Consider the following 18727-nt stretch of genomic DNA (forward strand, 5'->3'; position numbering starts at 1 on the left):
GAAAATCCTGTTTTCTTTTCAGGCTGCAAGAGCCCCGCACGGCGCAGTCCTCACGTCCCTGCAGCTGCTGGAGGTGCAGGAGGAGCTGCAGTGCCGATGGTGGGGACTGGCCCTGGAGATCCCGATCCCGTTCCCGCCCCGTGATCCCTCTGATCCCATTGCACACAATGAGAATGATTCAATAAAGCTTCACGCAAACCCAGCAGCTTCTTGTTTCAACTCATTTTGTCCTTAATATTTTGATGCTCCAGGATTGTCTGGTGATTATTATGGTCAGGGAAGAGCCTGAAGCCACAGTCTGTATTTTAACAAGCCCTGACAGGACATTTTCCAAGGATTTCTTCCAGTGCCAGCAGGGCAGGTGTTGAGAAGGAAAAAAAATATCAGCAGGCACAGGGAAGGTCCTGAAAGAGCACAGGGAGATCCCATTGCACACAATGAGAATAATTCAATAAAGCTTCACGCAAACCCAGCAGTTTCTTGTTTCAACTCATTTAGTCCTGAGTATTTTTAGGTTGTTTTTTTTTGTCCTCAGTATTTTGTTGCTTCCTGCTTCTCTCAGGATGTTCACACTCGTGCTCGGGGAAGGGCTTGGATTTCATCCCAGCCAGGGATTTTTTGCTGCCCTACCCTGGCAGCCGCTTGGAAACCGAGGCAGGAACTGTTTCCACATCCCCACGGCTTTGACATCACAACCCGAGGCTGCTGCCCGGAGCCAGCCCAGCGCATTCCACAGGGAAATGCCGGATCCTCGGCCTCCCCCTGCTCCCTCCCGGTGCTGCCATCCCCCTGTCCCATCCCTGTGACAACCCAGCCCATCCCGGGCAGCTCTGGCAGGGCAGGATGGCAGTGGGGCACAAAGGTGAGAGCTGGGCGAGATGGGGGCACCCAGGGGGGCTCTGTTTTCTTCTCCTTCACCTCTGTCCTGGTTTAGGACAAATTAGGGGGAAATCCCCACAACTCCCTCCCCCACCACCGGGTTCGGGAGGAATTTCCTCAGAGGAAAAGTGGAAAAAATTTGTTTATTAAGAAACAACAAAAAAAACACTGCCCAACACAAGAAAAACAGTCCGAGATGACAACAAATGTTTTCAGCAGTCCAAGAGAGGGTGAGCAGTCTCTGCTGGGGAGGTGCCAAAGCTTCTCTCAGGTGCAGACTCTGGGAGGTTTTCCCTTGACGTTCCCGAATCAGGGCCCGAAGCAGGTCCGATGTCTTCAGGGAAGGGAGGAAGGAAAGAAGGGGAAAAACAAAAGCAGAAAAATGGCAAAAAGCAAGCAAAAAAAGCAGAAAGCAAGAGAGCAAAGCCAGCAAAGCAGCCTAAAGCTGGCAGCAAGCCAAAAGCAAACAGCCGGGAGAGGGGCTCAGCTATAGACAAAACAAACTGAGAACATGAGAACAGGAAAAAAAACACGATTTGGGATACAAAGCATGAAAATGTCCTGTCACCCCAGGACAACCTCCCTGGCATCCCCACCATCTTCTCAGATCCCAAATCCTTCCTCAGGCTGGGGAAAATCAGCCCGTTGTGGCTTTGAATAGGCTGAGCTGAAGGGCAGATCCCTCCCGAATATCCGGGAGATGAAGGCAGACAGCAGCACGTGGTCACTCTTTTCTTTATCTTCCTTTTCTTTTTCTTACTTTTCTCTCTTTTTTTCTTTATTTATCCCACCGGTGGCATTTCCCTGTGTCCCAGCTGTGGAGAAGCAAATCTCCTTTGGAACAACCCAAGACAGGAAAATGTTTCCCTACTACTTCGCCCCGGACAGGCTGGGAATCGAAATTCCAGGGGTGCGGGGGAACCCTTCCCTGGGGCCAGGCTGTTACCTGGGGCCACAGGTGAGCTCTCCTTTCATTTCGTGTAATAAATTATTTTTGGAATCAAAAATCAATGATTTTTGTGATTTTTGGAATCAAAAATCATTGATTTTTGTGATTTTTGGAAATTGAATAAAAATAAAAATGGTTCTATAAAAAAAATTAGTAATACGCATACAATAATAAAAGTTAAACAATTTAGAGTAGGACAATTTATGAGACAATAAAACAAAAAAAGGTCGCCCGGGCCACCCAAGACCCCCCTCCCTTCCAGACAAGTCTAGAGGGAGAAGGGCCCAGAACAAAGAGAAGTTTTCCTTTTTAAACCTTCAGTTTATAACTATTCATATCTTACGTAAAACAAGTAATTTTTAGCTGTTTCTTGTCACAAAAGCTTTCTGTTAATTAAAAAAAATGCATGAGAGTACACATCCTTGAAAAAGTTAGGTTCTGTGGATAAAAGGACATAAATTCTTCTTCACTAGAAGGTTTTATCTCTGTGCTGAGGAATTTTTCTTCTTGAGCAAAAAAATATCACACCCATACACAGCTTCTATTGTGCTACAACTTATTGTTAATTACAAAACTACATTCGTTATATTATTTTAATGTTAATACAGTATAACTTTTCTATCTAGCAGATTACATATAGTAAATATCTGCGTAGAGCCACACACACAATATGAATTTTTCACATTTCGGGGCTCCTTCATGGAAGGGCCATTCCTGCCCTGCAAACCGGCTGCAGGATGTCCCCACATCCACCTGGAAAAAGGAATTATTTCCTTTCCCATCCGATCCTCGAGGCTCTGCAACAGTGAGAAATTAGGGGAATTATTAGGAATAACTTTATTAGGAATAACTTTATTAGGAATTACTTTTGCTGCTCAGATAATTCTGCCCTGAAAACGGTGCCTTTAAAACGTCAATAAATAATTTTGGTTTTCAAACTGCAGGCAAACATCTTCAAACCCTCCATCAGCACCCGACCCATGAGCAGCCGGGGGTACGTGATCGGCGCCAGGACTGCCCCACGCTTCCAGCTGAAAACTCGGGTAAGGAGAGGGCCAAAAAAGAGGGGAAAACTGCCAAAAAACAGGGGAAAACTGCCAAAAATATTCCCCAGCAAGGCTGGCTCTGCTGGAATGTGGGGATTTTGGGCTGAAAATGTGTTGGAGTCCAGGATATTCCTCTGGCTGCCCTGGAAGATTTGGAGACTGGACAGGGGGTCTGGGGTCTCTACAGGGGGCTCAGTCAGACCCACACAGATCCCAGGAGGACACTGACTCTGATCCCTGCCATGGCAGTGAACACTCACATGCAGAAAGAATCACAAGCCAAAAGAATTTAAAATAAGTAGTGGATGGTTTATTATAGAATATAAATATAGAAATTAGGATTTTTAGTATATAGGGCTGAAGAGACAAGCTGGAGGAATTGGGGAGTGGCCCCTGTGCTCCTTGTTCTTGCTCTCGTCCCCCATCTTGTGCTGAGTTGGATTTTAGAGATTGGTTTAGAGTAGAAATGACATGTTAGCATAGGTAGTAGGTATTGGTAAAATTTTGTAAATAAAAAGTTCATTTTGGATGGTGGTTGGGTCAGGGAGACAGGACATAAAGCCCGGGACCCTCTGATCTGCCCAGTCCCCCCCGTGTCCTGCTCTGCTGGGGACACCTTGCAAAGCTCGTTAAGAACTGAGAGATAATTAAGAATAAACAGCCTTGATAACACGAACTGCTGGACTCAACTTGTCATCTCTGGCTTTGGTGTGAAACACCCAGGGCAAAGAGAAGACTGAAAACCTGATTAACTCTGGGAACAACAACCCAGGGGAAACTCCCAGGGAACAGCAACCCTGGGGGAACCCTGAGCACCTTGGGGAACACCAACCCCAAGGAGAATCTCAGGGAATCAACAACCCTGAGAAAAACGCTCCATCCTGAGGTTTTTTTCCCCCTGCAGATGGTGACCCCCGGCCCCACCGCGTACCAGCCCGTGCTGGGGGAGGAGAGGAGGTTCCAGCCTGCCCACGTTCCCTTTTCCTCCAGCAGCCCACGATTCCCAACCAGGCTTCTGGATAAGGATTTATTCCCTGGGTAATTTAAATCCTTTTTTCATAATAAGCACGAGGAGAAATGCACAGATGGGAGGTGGGGATGGAGTTCCCTGTAAAACTTTTGATCTCTAAAAAAAAAGGATTTTATCACCAAAAATAAGGGATTTTTTTATTTCCAAAAAGCTCTCCCTGCTTTAGGCTTTGCCTTAGGGCAGTGACTGGGATAATTTCCAATTTCCAATTTCCAATTCCCATGGATCTTTCCCTGCTGGAAACAAAAACTGCTTCAAAACCCAGCCCGAGGTTTCGATGTTGTCTCACACCTTCATTTTCTGAGCCATTCCTGCTGCTCTTAAGGAAAAATTTATATTTTCCATGACCACGGAGGTAAATTTTGGAATTACAAACGCCAAAACCAGCTCCAAAATTGAGATTTCTTGATGCCTGCTCCCTTTAGGCCTGGAACTTACGACATAGAGCAACCTTCAGGCAGAAGAGTCACCTGGCCGATGAAATTTGGGGCTCCAGACTGGGATGCAGTGGCAGCACTGCCCAAGAGGATGGTGAAGATGCAGGTCCAGAAGGTGAGGATGGGGATGAGGGGATTTTATTCCTGAATCAAAGCATCTGAGAGAGGAAAATTTCCTTTTCATTTCATATTTTCTGTGTTTTGTTGTCCTCTCCTGCTTCTGAGAGAGGAAAATTTCCTTTTCATTTCATATTTTCTGTGTTTTGTTATCCTCTCCTGCTTTGGAGAGAGGAAATTCCTTTTCACTTCATATTTTCACTCTTTTATTGTCCTTTCCTGCTTCTGAGAGAGGAAATTCCCTTTTCATTTCATATTTTCACAGTTTTGTTATCCTCTCTTGCTTCAGAGAGAGGAAATTTCCTTTTTACTTCATATTTTCACAGATTTGTTATCCTCTCCTGCTTCTGAGAGAAGAAATTTCCTTTTCACGTCATATTGTCGGTGTTTTGTTATCATTTCCTGCTTCTGAGAGAGGAAATTCCCTTTTCACTTTCAATTTCCACTGTTTTGTTATCCTCTCCTGCTTTGGAGAGAGGAAATTTCCTTTTCACTTCATATTTTCACTGTTTTATTGTCCTCTCCTGCTTCTGAGAGAGGAAATTTCCTTTTCACTTCATATTTTCACTCTTTTATTGTCCTTTCCTGCTTCTGAGAGAGGAAATTCCCTTTTCACTTTCAATTTCCACTGTTTTGTTGTCCTCTCCTGCTTTGGAGAGAGGAAATTTCCTTTTCACTTCATATTTTCAATGCTTTGTTGTCCTTTCCTGCTTCTGAGAGAGGAAATTTCCTTTTCATTTCCCATTTTCACTGTTTTGTTATCATCTCCTGCTTTGGAGAGAGGAAATTTCCTTTTTACTTCATATTTTCACTGTTTTGCTGTCCTCTCCTGCTTCTGAGAGGAAATTCCCTTTTTACTTCCCATTTTCACTGTTTTGTTATCATCTCCTGCTTCTGAGAGAGGAAAATTCCCTTTTCACTTCATATTTTCACTGTTTTATTGTCCTTTCCTGCTTCTGAGATAGGAAATTTCCTTTTCACTTCATATTTTCACTGTTTTATTGTCCTTTCTTGCTTCTGAAAAATTCCTTTTGACTTCCTATTTGCTTTGTGTTTTGCTATCATCTCCTGCCTCTGAGAGAGGAAATTTCCTTTTTATTTCCCCATTTCCCCCATGTTTTGTTATCCTCTCCTGCCTCAATGCTTCTGAGACAAAAAAAAATCCTTTTCACTTCCCATTTTCATTGTTTTGTTATCCTCTGCTGCTGCTAACAGAGGAAATTTCCTTTTTGCTTCACATTTGCACAGTTTTTTGGTATCCTTACCTGAAGTGATTTTTCCCTCAGAAAAAGCCTGCTTGCAAAAACCCTTCCAAAAAAACCCTTTTTATTCAGAATTTTCCTCTGGAAGTTTCCACCCCCAAAGGGAAAGAAAATCTCATTTAAATCACAGGTTTAGGTCTCACCCTTTCCTTTTCTGGAGCGTTTTCACTCCAGAAATGTTATTATGTTATTCATGTTAAATGTTATTCATGTTATTAATGAAAAATTGGTTTTTTTTAGATGACTATGGATAAAAAATTGCAGAAAAATCAGGGCAGGGAGGCGTATCTGAAGTTGTACCACAGCTGAGGAGCCACATCTTCCATCCTTTGGAGACACCACCAAATCAATAAATTAATAAATTAATATTAAATTAATTAATAAATTAATAAATCAAATATTTGAAAATCAACTCCGGAATTTGTTTTAAAATAGTTTGAAGATGCTTTAAAACATTTCAATATATTTTAAATGTATTGAAGATGGTTTAAAAGTATTTGAAACGAAGGAAGTAAAATCAAAATTAAAGTACAAAAATTAAAGATAAATAAGAGAATAAAAAAGATAATAGAAGTACAAAATTAAAGATAAAAAATCCTAATAAAATAATAAAATGAAGTAAAATAATATCCATATATTCTTAATTACAAAACTCCATTCATTATATTATTCTAATGTTAATACAGCATAACTTTTCTACCTAGCAGATTACAAATAGTAAATATCTGTGTAGAGCCACACAATGTGAATTTTTCACAGGGAGCGAGCGCCTTGAGGGGCTTGGAAACCACAACCCCAGGCCCCTCTCAGCTCAAAAAAACCCCATTTTTCCATGGATTTTCTCATTTTTCCCTCAAAATCCAGCATTTCCCAAAGCAGAAAAAAAGCCAAAAATCTGCAGCTAAAGGGCAGCTCCTTCATTTTATCAGGGATTGAACAATTCCCATTTTCCCCTCAGCTTTTCCTCGTGTTCCTCCCCAAATTTCTCCTCATATCCAGGCCAGCCTAGGGGGTTCCTCCAAAACCTGAGGAAAAATGAGGAATATTGAGGTGTTTTGGAGAGTTTTTAATGTTTTATGCTCAAAAATAACACCCTGAAATCACCTGAGGGGAGAGGCCGGGTTGGGCCAGGCCCCACCAGGCCTCACCAGGGGGGGGTTTTGCATTTTGGGTCCCTCCCTGCTGAAATAAAAAATATTCTCAAGTAAGGCACAAGAAAAATGCTTGAAACTGAGAATCTGGCACCAAAAATAAACGTGGCCTGAAACAGAAAGTTCCTGGTGTTGGGGGCAGCTGTTTCCCCCTCAGAAATTGGATTTTTGTGTTTCCAAACCCTCCCACACACGGATGTGTCTGATCCCAATCCCAGAGAGATCTTGGAGAGACAAAATTTCCAATTTCCTGCTTTTCTTTTTTTTTTAACCTGTTTCTCTAGCAAATTTCACCTGCAGCCCAATTTTAGCCATAAAACCTAAAATTTATTTGTCCAATTCCCACTTTCAGGAGCTCTCCCAGCTGCTCCCAGCCTGACTTTTTGAGTCCCTGCTGTCCCTTTTTTGTGCAAGATTTTGAAGCAAGATTTGGCTCCCTGGAATTTTTCCTGTCCTAAAAATTGGAGTTTTAAAGTGTTTTTTAAAGTGTTTAAAGAGGTTTTTTAAGTGTTTAAAGTTCACTTTTGTATTCCTGGCTGCCACCATGGTTCACCTCCACCTAATTCTTTCTAACCAGAAAAAAAGTGATGTGTGAGGCATTTTCCCACTCCTGAAACGTGAAGGACTCTGTTTTGCTCATAGGAGATAAAATTTCTTTTATTATGAACATAAAAATTACAAATTGCTCGTAAGGAGATAAAATTTCTTTTATTATGAACATAAAACCCACAAATTTCATTCCACTTTTTTTTTTCCCCTACCCAGCAAGGGATTTTTCTCCCTGCAGAAAAAAAACAAAGTTAAAAAAAGATAAAATTTTGGGATATATACAAACATATACAGGGTGTGTCTGTACATTTGTCATTCTGTACAAGCAAGGCACCAGCAGAAGTGACAGGGGCACACACAAGGGGAGGTTTGAGGTTTAATTTCGTATTTTTTTGGCAGGAGATGATTGAATACAAAAACTTCTTTTTATTTTCATCCTCTCTGGGTGATGGGGGAAGAGGGAGGATCCTTTTAACTGCATGGAGGTGAACTTGGAATTCTTGGGAGATTGGATCAAACCACAGGAGCTTTTTCTGATGGACATTTAACCCATATTTTACCTAAGAAAATGCTGAAGGAAAATGAAAGCAAAGCCCTGCAGAACCAACCAATAATGCCAACATTGGTATAAAAATAAAGAAAATAAAGCAGCAAAAAAAAAAAAAAATCAAATTTTGATGATAAAAGCACAGCTTTGTTCCATTTTCAACTGGGGGAGGAGGGAGCTCTCCAAGGACTTGAGCTGTGTGGAAAACAACAATAAACTGAAAAGGAGCCTGAAGCAGCCGTGACAGGGTAAAAACCACCACACTTGAGAGGTTTTCAGTGCCCAGTGCAGCTGCAAAATGGGAATAAAATGTCCTTGGGGCTCTGGGACACTCCTTTACCAGCACACCAAAAACCTTCAGGTTATAAAAGAAAAGATTTGTTTGCTTTTTCCTTGCCAAGAATGCGAAAGGAGGAACCTCCCGGGGAGGTTTCTTTGTGAATACACATTCCTTGGATTTAAGGGTTGGTGGAAGTTCTTTTTCCAGCCTCCAGACACACCAGTGTGTTCTGGTGGGATGTGGGAGCAGGAAAATCCCTGTGTCCTCCAAATCCAAATCCAAATCCAAATCCAAATCCAAATCCAAATCCAAATCCAAATCCAAATCCAAATCCAAATCCAAATCCAAATCCAGATCCAAATCCAGATCCAAATCCAAATCCAAATCCAAATCCAAATCCAAATCCAAATCCACTCCCTGTGTCTGTCAGCTCCAGCTCCTGTGCTCTCCAAATCCAAATCCAGATCCAAATCCAGATCCAGATCCAGATCCAAATCCAAATCCAAATCCAAATCCAAATCCAAATCCAAATCCAAATCCAAACCCAGATCCAAATCCAAATCCAGATCCAGATCCAGATCCAAATCCAAACCCAGATCCAAATCCAAATCCAAATCCAAATCCAAATCCAAATCCAAATCCAAATCCAAATCCAAATCCAATCCCTGTGTCTGTCAGCTCCAGCTCCTGTGTTATCCAAATCCAAATCCAAATCCAAATCCAAATCCAAATCCAAATCCAAATCCAAATCCAAATCCAAATCCAAATCCAAATCCAAATCCAATCCCTGTGTCTGTCAGCTCCAGCTCCTGTGTTATCCAAATCCAAATCCAAATCCAAATCCAATCCCTGTGTCTGTCAGCTCCAGCTCCTGTGTTATCCAAATCCAAATCCAAATCCAAATCCAAATCCAAATCCAAATCCAAATCCAAATCCAAATCCAAATCCAAATCCAAATCCAAATCCAAATCCAAATCCAAATCCAAATCCAAATCCAAATCCAAATCCAAATCCAAATCCAAATTCAAATCCAAATCCAAATCCAAATCCAAATCCAAATCCAAATCCAAATCCAAATCCAAATCCAATCCCTGTGTCCATCAGCTCCAGCTCTTGTATCCTCCAAATCCAACCCCTGTGTTCTCCAAATCCAACCCCTGTGTTCTCCAAATCCAACCCCTGTGTCCCTCTCAGCTCTTCAGAAAATAAATCCTCCCCACAGCAGGAACCAAAGTCCCCCAGACGATTCCCAGCTGGTTTTCCTGGCCCATCCCGGTGAGCAGAGGGGAGAGGGAGCTCGGGAGAGCAGGATGGGAGTGGAGTTCACCATGCAGAGACCCTTCCTCGGCTGGGCTGCCTCCTCCTGGCCCCTGTGTGATTCCTGGAGCAGCCAAAGGAATTCCAGCCCCCTTCACTTCTTCCTGCGGATTTTGGGTTTCTTCACGGGCCGCAGGTAGGGGTTGTCGATGACGTTCTCCTCCCCGTTCCTGCTGCCTGCCAGGGAGCTGTTCTGCTGCAGCACCGAGGTGTTCTCCTTCTCAGGTCCTGCATCGTCCTGCCACAGCCAAAAACAACCATAAAAAACCAAAGTCAGGCTTAGGAATCCTTCTACCCACAAAATCCGTGGCTGCCGCATCCCTGGAGGTGTCTGAGGCCAGGCTGGAGAAACCTGGGATAGGGAAAGGTGTCCCTGCCCATGGGACAAGGTTTTTATGGTCCCTCTCACCCCAAACCACTCCAGGATTCCAAGAATCTGTGGGCAGGAGGGATAATGAACTGCCAAGCACACGAGGAGCTGCATTAAAAGCCAGGGCTCCTGGTTTGTGACAGGAAAATCCCTTGGGAAACCGTGGGATCCAAGGAGAAGCCTCTTCCCTGCCACTGAAATTCAGGATTTACTGAAAGCTCCTGCTCCAGCCTCGTTCTACACTGAACTCTGCAGGGAGCTGAAGAACCAGGACAGTGTTTAGATCCATCTCCCATTTCCTAGGAGACAAAGCCAGGTTTTGCAAGCTCAAGAACCCTGGGAATGCCCAGTTCTATTTCCCATTTCCCACGAGACAAAGCCAGGTTTCCTAAACTGAACAACCACAACAACATTAAATTGTCTTTTCCCACCCACTCTGCTCATTTTCCAGGAGACACAGCCAGAATTCCAAGCTGGAGAACCCTGACAACGTTCAGTTCCGTTTCCCAGGAAACAGAGCCACGTTTTCCAAGCTGGAGAACCCTGGCAATATTTAGCTCCATCTCCCATTTCCCCAGAGACAGAGCCAGAATTCCAAGTTGAAGAACCAGGACAACGTTTAGACCCATTTCCCAGGAAACAGAGCCAGGTTTTCCAAGCAGGGGAGCCCTGACAAATGTTCAGTTCTATTTCCCATTTTCCAAGAGACAAAGCCAAGTTTTCCAAGGTGAAGAACCAGGACAAAGTTCAGTTCCATTTCCCATTTCCCAGGAGGCAGAGCCAGAATTCCAAGTTGAAGAACCATGACAATGTTTATACCCATTTCCCAAGAAATGTTCTATTTCCCATTTTCCAAGAGACAAAGCCAGGTTTTCCAAGCTGGAGAACCCTGACAATGTTGAGTTCCATTTCCCAATTCCCAGGAAACAGAGCCAGAATTCCAATCTCAAGAACTATGACAAAGTTCAGTTCCATTTCCCATTTCCCCAAAGACAGAGCCAGAATTCCAAGCTGAAGAACCAGGACAGTGTTTAGACCCATTTCCCAAGAAACAAGAGTCAGGTTTTCCAAGCTGGAGAACCCTGACAATGTCGAGTTCCATTTCCCATTTTCCAAGAAACAGAGCCAGAATTCCAAGCTCAAGAACCATGACAATGTTCACTTCCATTTCCCATTTCCCAGGAAACAGAAACATATTTTCCAAGCTGGAGAACCCTGACAATGTTGACTTCCATTTCCCAGGAAAGAGAACCAGGTTTTCCAAGCTGGAGAATCCTGACACTGTCGAGTTCCATTTCCCATTTCCCAAGAAACAGAGCCAGGTTTTCCAAGCTCAAGACCCAGGACAATGTTCGGTTCCACTTCCCATTTCCCAGGAAACAGAGCCAGGTTTTCTGAGCTGGAGAACCCTGACAAAGTTCAATTCCATTTCCCATTCCCCAGGAGGCAGCTCCAGGTTTCCCAGCTGCAGGAATGTCCCCCAGGAGCCCCCCAGGGTGGCCCTACCGTGCCCATGTGCAGCGGGAGGTTCTCGGTGTCCGTCTGCTCGTCCTGCTCCGAGGAATCCGTCTCCTCCATCTGCTGCATTTCCAGCTCGGAGGGGAGCAGAGCTGTCAGGTAGGGCACGGTGAAAGGCCTGGCAGCAATCACTGGCATCAGGGCAAAGAGGAGACAGTCAGAAATTCCCCTCAGGAATTAAGGACAAAGTTACAGAGATCAAACATTTCACTGGTTCTTGGTTTGGACTCATTTCCTTTTCCTGCTGTTCCCAAGGATCAGGGAGGAAATCCTGATCCCTAAAAGATGGCAGTGTCTTCTTGCCAATTTTCTGAATCTCTTTATGTTTCCAGCCAAGGACACAGCAGTGTTCCAACACAACAAATCCTTCCTGAGCTCCACCATAAAATCCCAATTATCTGGGAAGTTGGGTTCCTCTTAAGTGAAGCTGTGCTACCAGCGAGCTGTGGAAAAGTGGGAATTCTCCTCACTGCTCTGCAGGCAGAGAGACAGAAACATTTCTCTTAAATGTGCTGCCAGCGAGCTGTGGAAAAGTGGGAATTCTCCTCTGCAGGCAGAGAGACAGGAACATTTCCAGCAGCAGGAAAATGTCAGGGAAAAGAAATTCCTTGCTGGGGTTACAGAATTGGGATGAGATTTGGGTTTAGGTCTTCTCCACCAGGAGAAAAAAAGGAAAAAAGTGAGTTTAGGAGCTGCTTTCTGCTTTTCCTCCCCGTGTTAACACCCAAATCCCTCCTTTCCCAACCTTCTGATGCATCAGCGGGACAAACACCACGGGACAATTCCCAAACCCTAAAGGGACACAAAAAGCTGGAATGACTGACGTGGGAATGTGCTGACATCATCCTTGAAGAGGCTCTGGGTCTCTCCTGTCTTGGCCATGAAGCGGGTGAGGGCCCTTTCCACGTCCCTCCGCTGCGACGCCGCCTTCTCCCGCAGCACCTGGTAGTCGGACACCGGCTCCCGGTAGGTCTGGGGCAGGGAAGGAAAGGGATGGAGCAGCTCCACTTCCAAATATTCCAGGCATGGAGGAGCTGCAGGCGCTGCTCTTCAGCGGCCAAGGGGGTTTGGAGAGTTACAGGGGTGCAGCAGGAAGAAATCCAGGGAGTCTGCGCTGGGAAGGGTGTGGGTGTGGATAATGGGATGGGATTGGGAGTGGATAAAGGGATGGGACAGGGAATGGAAAATGGGATGGGACTGGGAATGGAAAATGGGATGGGACTGGGAATGGATAAAGGGATGGGACTGGGAATGGATAAAGGGATGGGCCAGGGAATGGAAAATGGGATGGGACTGGGAATGGATAAAGGGGTGGGACAGGGATTCTGAACTGGGAAGAGATCCTGAACTGGGAATGGTCTGGGAGCGGGTAATGGGATGGGACAGGGAGTGGATAAAGGGATGGGACAGGGAGTGGAAAATGGGATGGGACAGGGAGTGGAAAATGGGATAGGCCAGGATTCTGAACTGGGAAGAGATCCTGAACTGGGAATGGTCTGGGAGAGGGTAATGGGATGGACCAGGGAGTGGATAAAGGGATGGGACAGGGAGTGGAAAATGGGATGGGACAGGGAGTGGATAAAGGGATGGGACAGGGAGTGGAAAATGGGATGGGATTGGGAGTGGATAAAGGGATGGGACAGAGAGTGGAAAAAAGGATGGGACAGGGAATGGATAAAGGGATGGGACAGGGAGTGAATAAAGGGACGGACCAGGGATTCTGAACTGGGAAGAGATCTTGAACTAGGAATGGTCTCGGAGCAGGTAATGGGATGGGCCAGAGAGTGGAAAATGGGATGGGCCAAGATTCTGAACTGGGAAAGTTCTGGGAGCAGGTACTGGGAAGGATCCCATCCCAAGGGATGTCCATAACCCACAAACAAGGAATATTTGAAGCCAGGAAAAACAATATATTGAATAAATAGCAACAGCACTGCAGTAACAAAACACCACTCCTGGGGTTCTGGACTTCAAACAGATCCCAACCAGCACAAAAATCAGACAGAAATCCAGGGATTCTGGCTGATTGCTGGATGGCAAGGGATGTCCACAACCCACAAAGAAGGAATGTATTAACTCAGGAGAAATATTTGGGATAAATGGCAGCAGCACTGCAGTAAAGCCACCCCACTCCTGGAATTCAAACAGATCCCAAACAGCAGAATGCTGTTGTCACTCACCGGAGTCTTGATGTAGGTGTGAGGATCTGGGAACTCCGGGAAATGGCCGGGAATGTGGGGTGGGTGAGGCTTGTTCTGCCCGGCTGTCAGGGCTTTGGGGGTCACGGGCTGGTTTGTCACCGGAGCTGCCGTGGGAAAACGCGGGAATCAATCAGGGAAAACGTGGGAATCAATGAGGGAAAATGTGGGAATCAGTCAGGGAAAACGCGGGAATCAATGAGGGAAAATGCAGGAATCAATGAAGAAAACAGGAATCAATCAGGGAAAACGCAGGAATCAATGAGGGAAAATGCAGGAATCAATGAGGAAAAACGCAGAAATCAATGAGGGAAAATACGGGAATCAATCAGGGAAAACACAGGAATCAATGAGGGAAAACGCGGGAATCAATCAGGGAAAACGCGGGAATCAATGAGGGAAAACGCAGGAATCAATGAGGGAAAACACAGGAATCAGTCAGGGAAAACACAGGAATCAATGAGAGAAAACACAGGAATCCATCAGGGAAAACACAGGAATCAATGAGGGAAAACACAGGAATCAATCAGGGAAAACACAGGAATCAGTCAGGGAAAACGTGGGAATCCATCAGGGAAAACACAGGAATCAATCAGGGAAAACGTGGGAATCAATCAGGGAAAACACAGGAATCAATCAGGGAAAACACAGGAATCAATCAGGGAAAACGTGGGAATCAATCAGGAAAAACGCAATCAGGGAAAACGCAATCAGGGAAAACGCAATCAGGGAAAACGCAGGAATCAATGAGGGAAAATGCGGGAATCAATCAGGGAAAACGCAGAAATCAATCAGGGAAAACGCAGGAATCGATCAGGGAAAACGCAGGAATCAATGAGGGAAAACACAGAAATCAATCAGGGAAAACACAGGAATCAATCAGGGAAAACGCAGGAATCAATGAGGGAAAACACAGAAATCAATCAGGGAAAACACAGGAATCAATCAGGGAAAACACAGGAATCAATCAGGGAAAACACAGAAATCAATCAGAGAAAACGCAGGAATCAATGAGGGAAAATGCAGGAATCAATGAGGGAAAATGTAGGAATCAATGAGGGAAAACACAGGAACTCTCCAGCCCAGGGTCCCCCCAAATCTGTGACCCCACCCCTGTCCCCATCCAAGGCACGGAGCACATCCCATAACCTCGGGATTGGCATTCCAGAAGGGAAAATCATCCCTTGACCCCTCTGTCCTGCCAACAAAACCACCCTGAGGGTTCTCCCTTCTCCTCCAGTGGTGTCACCAGAGGAGCCCCGAATTCCCGGGATTGTCCTGGCTCATGAGGAGCTCCCTGGAAGCAGCAGAATTCCAGGCCATTCCCAGCTCCCAGGAAAGGCTCCCCACGTACGGGCAGTGATCACCATCCTCTGGGAGCGCTTGGCATAGGCGGGAAGAGTCTCCACGTTGAACCCTGGAACACAAAAGAGGAAAGCAGGAATCACTCCACGAATTCAGCCTGTCAAAACTCCCCTCCCTGCAGGATTTTTCCAATTTAAACAAAAATGGGATGGACCACGGATTGTGAATGGGAAGGATCATGGAAAACCACGACCTGTGTGTGTCCATATGCCTGAATCCCAGATTTTGGGGGGGGATTTCCCAATCCAAAGGTGGGAAGAGGGAGCAGCTCACCCATTTCCACGAGGGTCACCACGATGTCCGAGAGCGTGGGCTGGGTCCTGGCTGTGTGCTCGCAGTAGGACTTGGCACTCCTCCCAATTTCCGAAATATCTGCGGGATAAAACCACCACGGATTTAATTCTCACAGTGCCCACGGCCGGGTCAGCTCCAGGGATGGGAATTCTTAACAAATTTAGCAAGGAATGAAAGATAACCCCTGGGATTTGGAACACCAGGAGAGCCTGTTCCCAAGAATTCCTACATGGATAAAATCTGAGATTTGGAACACCAGGAGAGCCTGTTCCCAAGAATTCCTACATGGATAAAATCTGAGATTTGGAACACCAGGAGAGCCTGTTCCCAAGAATTCCTACATGGATAAAATCTGGGATTTGGAACACCAGCACAGCCTGTCTGTACTGCATTCCCATATGGATCAAATCTGAGATTTGGAACACCAGGAGAGCCTGTTCCCAAGCATTCCTACATGGATAAACCCTGGGATTCAGAACCCAGCACAGCCTGTGTGCTCTGCATTCCCACATGGATAAAACCTGGGATTTGGAACACCAGGAGAGCCTGTGTGCACTGCATTCTCATATGGATAAAATCTGAGATTTGGAACACCAGCACAGCCTGTTCCCAAGCATTCCTACCTGGATAAACCCTGGCATTCAGAACCCAGCACAGCCTGTGTGCTCTGCATTCCCAGAGGAAAACCAGACCCATCCCACCTCCCCTGGACCCTTCTGCAGGATCCTCTCTGCTCCAACAGAACCACCCCTGTCCCTGCAGGAGGGCCTGACTGGGCTGATCCCAACACCCTGACCAGCAGGGCTCAGGCCGTGTTCTGACTCTGTCAGCGTTTCCAGGATTTTTTTGTTTACTTGGATTTATTTTGTACTACTGTATTTGTATTTTTAATATCCTAGTAAATAACTGTCATTCCTATCCCCACATCTTTGCCTAAAATCCCCTTAACTGCAAAATTACACCAATTTGGAGGGGAGGGGGTTTCACATTCTCCATTCCAAGGGAAGCTCTGGCTTTCCCTGCCTTTCCAAAGCACTCACAGCTCTGGATCATCTCGGTGAGCGTCTCCACCGCGGCTTTCTCGGCGCTCTCGAAGCCGGCCTCGGTCAGCAGCGAGCTGACCACCACCTGCAGCGTCCGGCGCCGGGCCAGGTGGTAATTGTCCGCAGGGGTGCCCGCCTGCTTGCTGCCCGCCCGCTGGAATCCCGGGAATGCGGCGTCAGGAGAGCGGGAGAGGAGGGCGGGGATCCCCGGGAGAGGGGAGCACGCGGAGGGGACACGGGAGAGGGGTGGGGTGGGGTGGGGTGGGATGGGATGGGATGGGATGGGATGGGATGGGATGGGATGGGATGGGATGGGATGGGATGGGATCCATGGGATCCATGGGATCCATGGGATCCATGGGATGGGATGGGATCCATTGGATGGACTCCATGGGATGAGATGGGATCCATGGGATGAGATGGGATCCATGGGATGAGATGGGATCCGTGGGATGGGATGGGATCTATGGGATGAGATGGGATCCATGGGATGGGATGAGATGGGATCCATGGGATGGGATGGGATCCATGGGATGAGATGGGATCCATGGGATGAGATGGGATCCGTGGGATGGGATGGGATGGGATCTATGGGATGGGATGGGCTCAATGGGATGAGATGGGATCCATGGGATGGGATCCATGGGATGAGATGGGATCCATGGGATCCATGGGATCCATGGGATGAGATGGGATCCATGGGATGGGATGAGATCCATGGGATGGGCTCCATGGGATAAGATGGACTCCATGGGATGGGATGGGATGGGATGGGATGGGATGGGATGGGATGGGATGGGATGGGATGGGATGGGATGGGATGGGATGGGATGGGATGGGATGGGATCTATGGGATAGGATGGGTTCCATGGGATGGGCTCCATGGGATGAGATGGGATCCATGGGATGGGATGGGATCCATTGGATGAGATGGGATCCGTGGGATGGGATGGGATCCGTGGGATGGGAGGGGATCCACTGGATGGGCTCCATGGGATGGGATGGGATCCATGGGGGGGGATGGGATCCATGGGATGGGCTCCATTGGATGGGATCCACAGATGGGATGGGGCAGGGGGCAGGTAATGGAAGGGTTTGGGAGCAGGGAGTGGGAAGGGTCACAGAGCAGGTGGAAGGAACATGGAGCAGGGACTGGGAAGGGTCTGGGAACAGGTAATGGAACGGGTGTGGGAGCAGGTGGAAGAGTCTGGGAGCAGGGATTGGGAAGGGTCTGGGAACAGGTAATGGGAAGGGTCCCAGAGCAGGCAGAAGGAACACGAGGCAGGGACTGGGAAAGGACACTGAGCAAGGATTGGAAAAGTTTGGGAGCAGCTCATGGGAAGGGTCACAGAGCAGGAACACAGGCACACACACACACATGCACCCTACACACTCATACACACATGGGCATGTATATATATATATATATTTATATCTATATATATACCCATGCACATATATTTACACACGTGTCCTAATAGAACCTCTCCAGCCACTTTTGGGACGCGGCCCCTTTAAGGACCACCCCGCACGCCCCGCCCCGCCCCCGCCAGCCAATTGGAGCGCACCATCCTCAGCCAATCAAACCCCGCCTCCCCTCCGGCCCTCCAGCCAATCAGCGCCTCCCTCTCTCCTCCCGCCGCCTCCGCGCTCCGCGGCCTGCCCGCGGCCGCCTCCGCGCCCCGGAGGGATCGGGCGCTGCCGCCTCGCCCGGCCCCGCCGGGGACCTGCCCTTGCGGCCCTGCGCCCCGGGGATTAGGCGCCGTTACCGTGCCCGAGCCCCCGGACGCTGTGTCAGCCATCTTGGAGCCATATGGAGCTGTGCGCATGCGCCAGGTGCGGCGGGGCGGTGGGCGGAAGCGCGGGGTATCATGGGAGTTGTAGTGCAGGTGGAGCGGAGCGCGGAGCATTGTGGGAGTTGTAGTGCGGAGGAGGGGCAACATCTGGATCCGCGCACCCGCACCCACCTCCCTCGCACATCTGGATCCCGAGGGGGTGGAACGAGATGAGATTTACGGTCCCGTCCATCCCAAACCGTTCTGGGGTTCCGCAGGACGCACGGACCGCGAGGATTTTGCCAAGTCGGCAAAGTCTCCATTGACGTCCTGATTTGTGACATCCCTGGAGCTCATTAATTCCGGGATGTCCTTGATGACCCTTTGCCTGCTCTGCTGATTAACTCTCCTTTCTTGCTGATTAGGCTCGAAAGTGCACAAAGACCTGACCTCAAAGAACATCCTGATTTGAGATAATTATGATTTATCCCAATTTCGAGCCCAGACTCAAACCTCCTGTCACAGCACCGCGCGTGTGACACTTCCCACTTGGAAACAATTCATTAAAACCCCTCAAAAAGCTCTGTAACCATGGAAACC

The 18727-nt window shown here is 47.1% G+C and overlaps 2 protein-coding genes across 3 annotated transcripts; one reads left to right on the forward strand and one right to left on the reverse strand.

The window, feature by feature from the left end:
• The first annotated feature begins 634 nt into the window (after positions 1-634).
• CIMAP3 (ciliary microtubule associated protein 3) lies at positions 635-8092 on the forward strand. Of its 2 annotated transcripts, none has more exons than XM_063418638.1 (6): positions 635-862; positions 1695-1837; positions 2773-2871; positions 3779-3912; positions 4330-4456; positions 7820-8092. In XM_063418638.1, the coding sequence occupies exons 1-6, from the start codon at positions 844-846 to the stop codon at positions 7907-7909; spliced, it is 612 nt and encodes a 203-aa protein (XP_063274708.1). In that variant the 5' UTR covers positions 635-843; the 3' UTR covers positions 7910-8092. The 2 variants fall into 2 exon arrangements, with proteins under 2 accessions (XP_063274708.1, XP_063274709.1); XM_063418639.1 differs by having other exon boundaries at positions 638-862; positions 5961-8092.
• On the reverse strand, positions 7558-18193 carry TAF8 (TATA-box binding protein associated factor 8). Its single transcript, XM_063418612.1, has 8 exons — positions 18122-18193; positions 16350-16506; positions 15289-15387; positions 15005-15067; positions 13633-13757; positions 12277-12424; positions 11441-11583; positions 7558-9802 (listed from the first exon to the last, which is right to left on the reverse strand). The coding sequence occupies exons 1-8, from the start codon at positions 18179-18181 to the stop codon at positions 9659-9661; spliced, it is 939 nt and encodes a 312-aa protein (XP_063274682.1). The 5' UTR covers positions 18182-18193; the 3' UTR covers positions 7558-9658.
• Positions 18194-18727: the final 534 nt, after the last annotated feature.

The sequence above is a fragment of the Prinia subflava genome, chromosome 23, assembly GCF_021018805.1.
Source record: "Prinia subflava isolate CZ2003 ecotype Zambia chromosome 23, Cam_Psub_1.2, whole genome shotgun sequence".
Taxonomy (NCBI): Eukaryota; Metazoa; Chordata; class Aves; order Passeriformes; family Cisticolidae; genus Prinia; species Prinia subflava.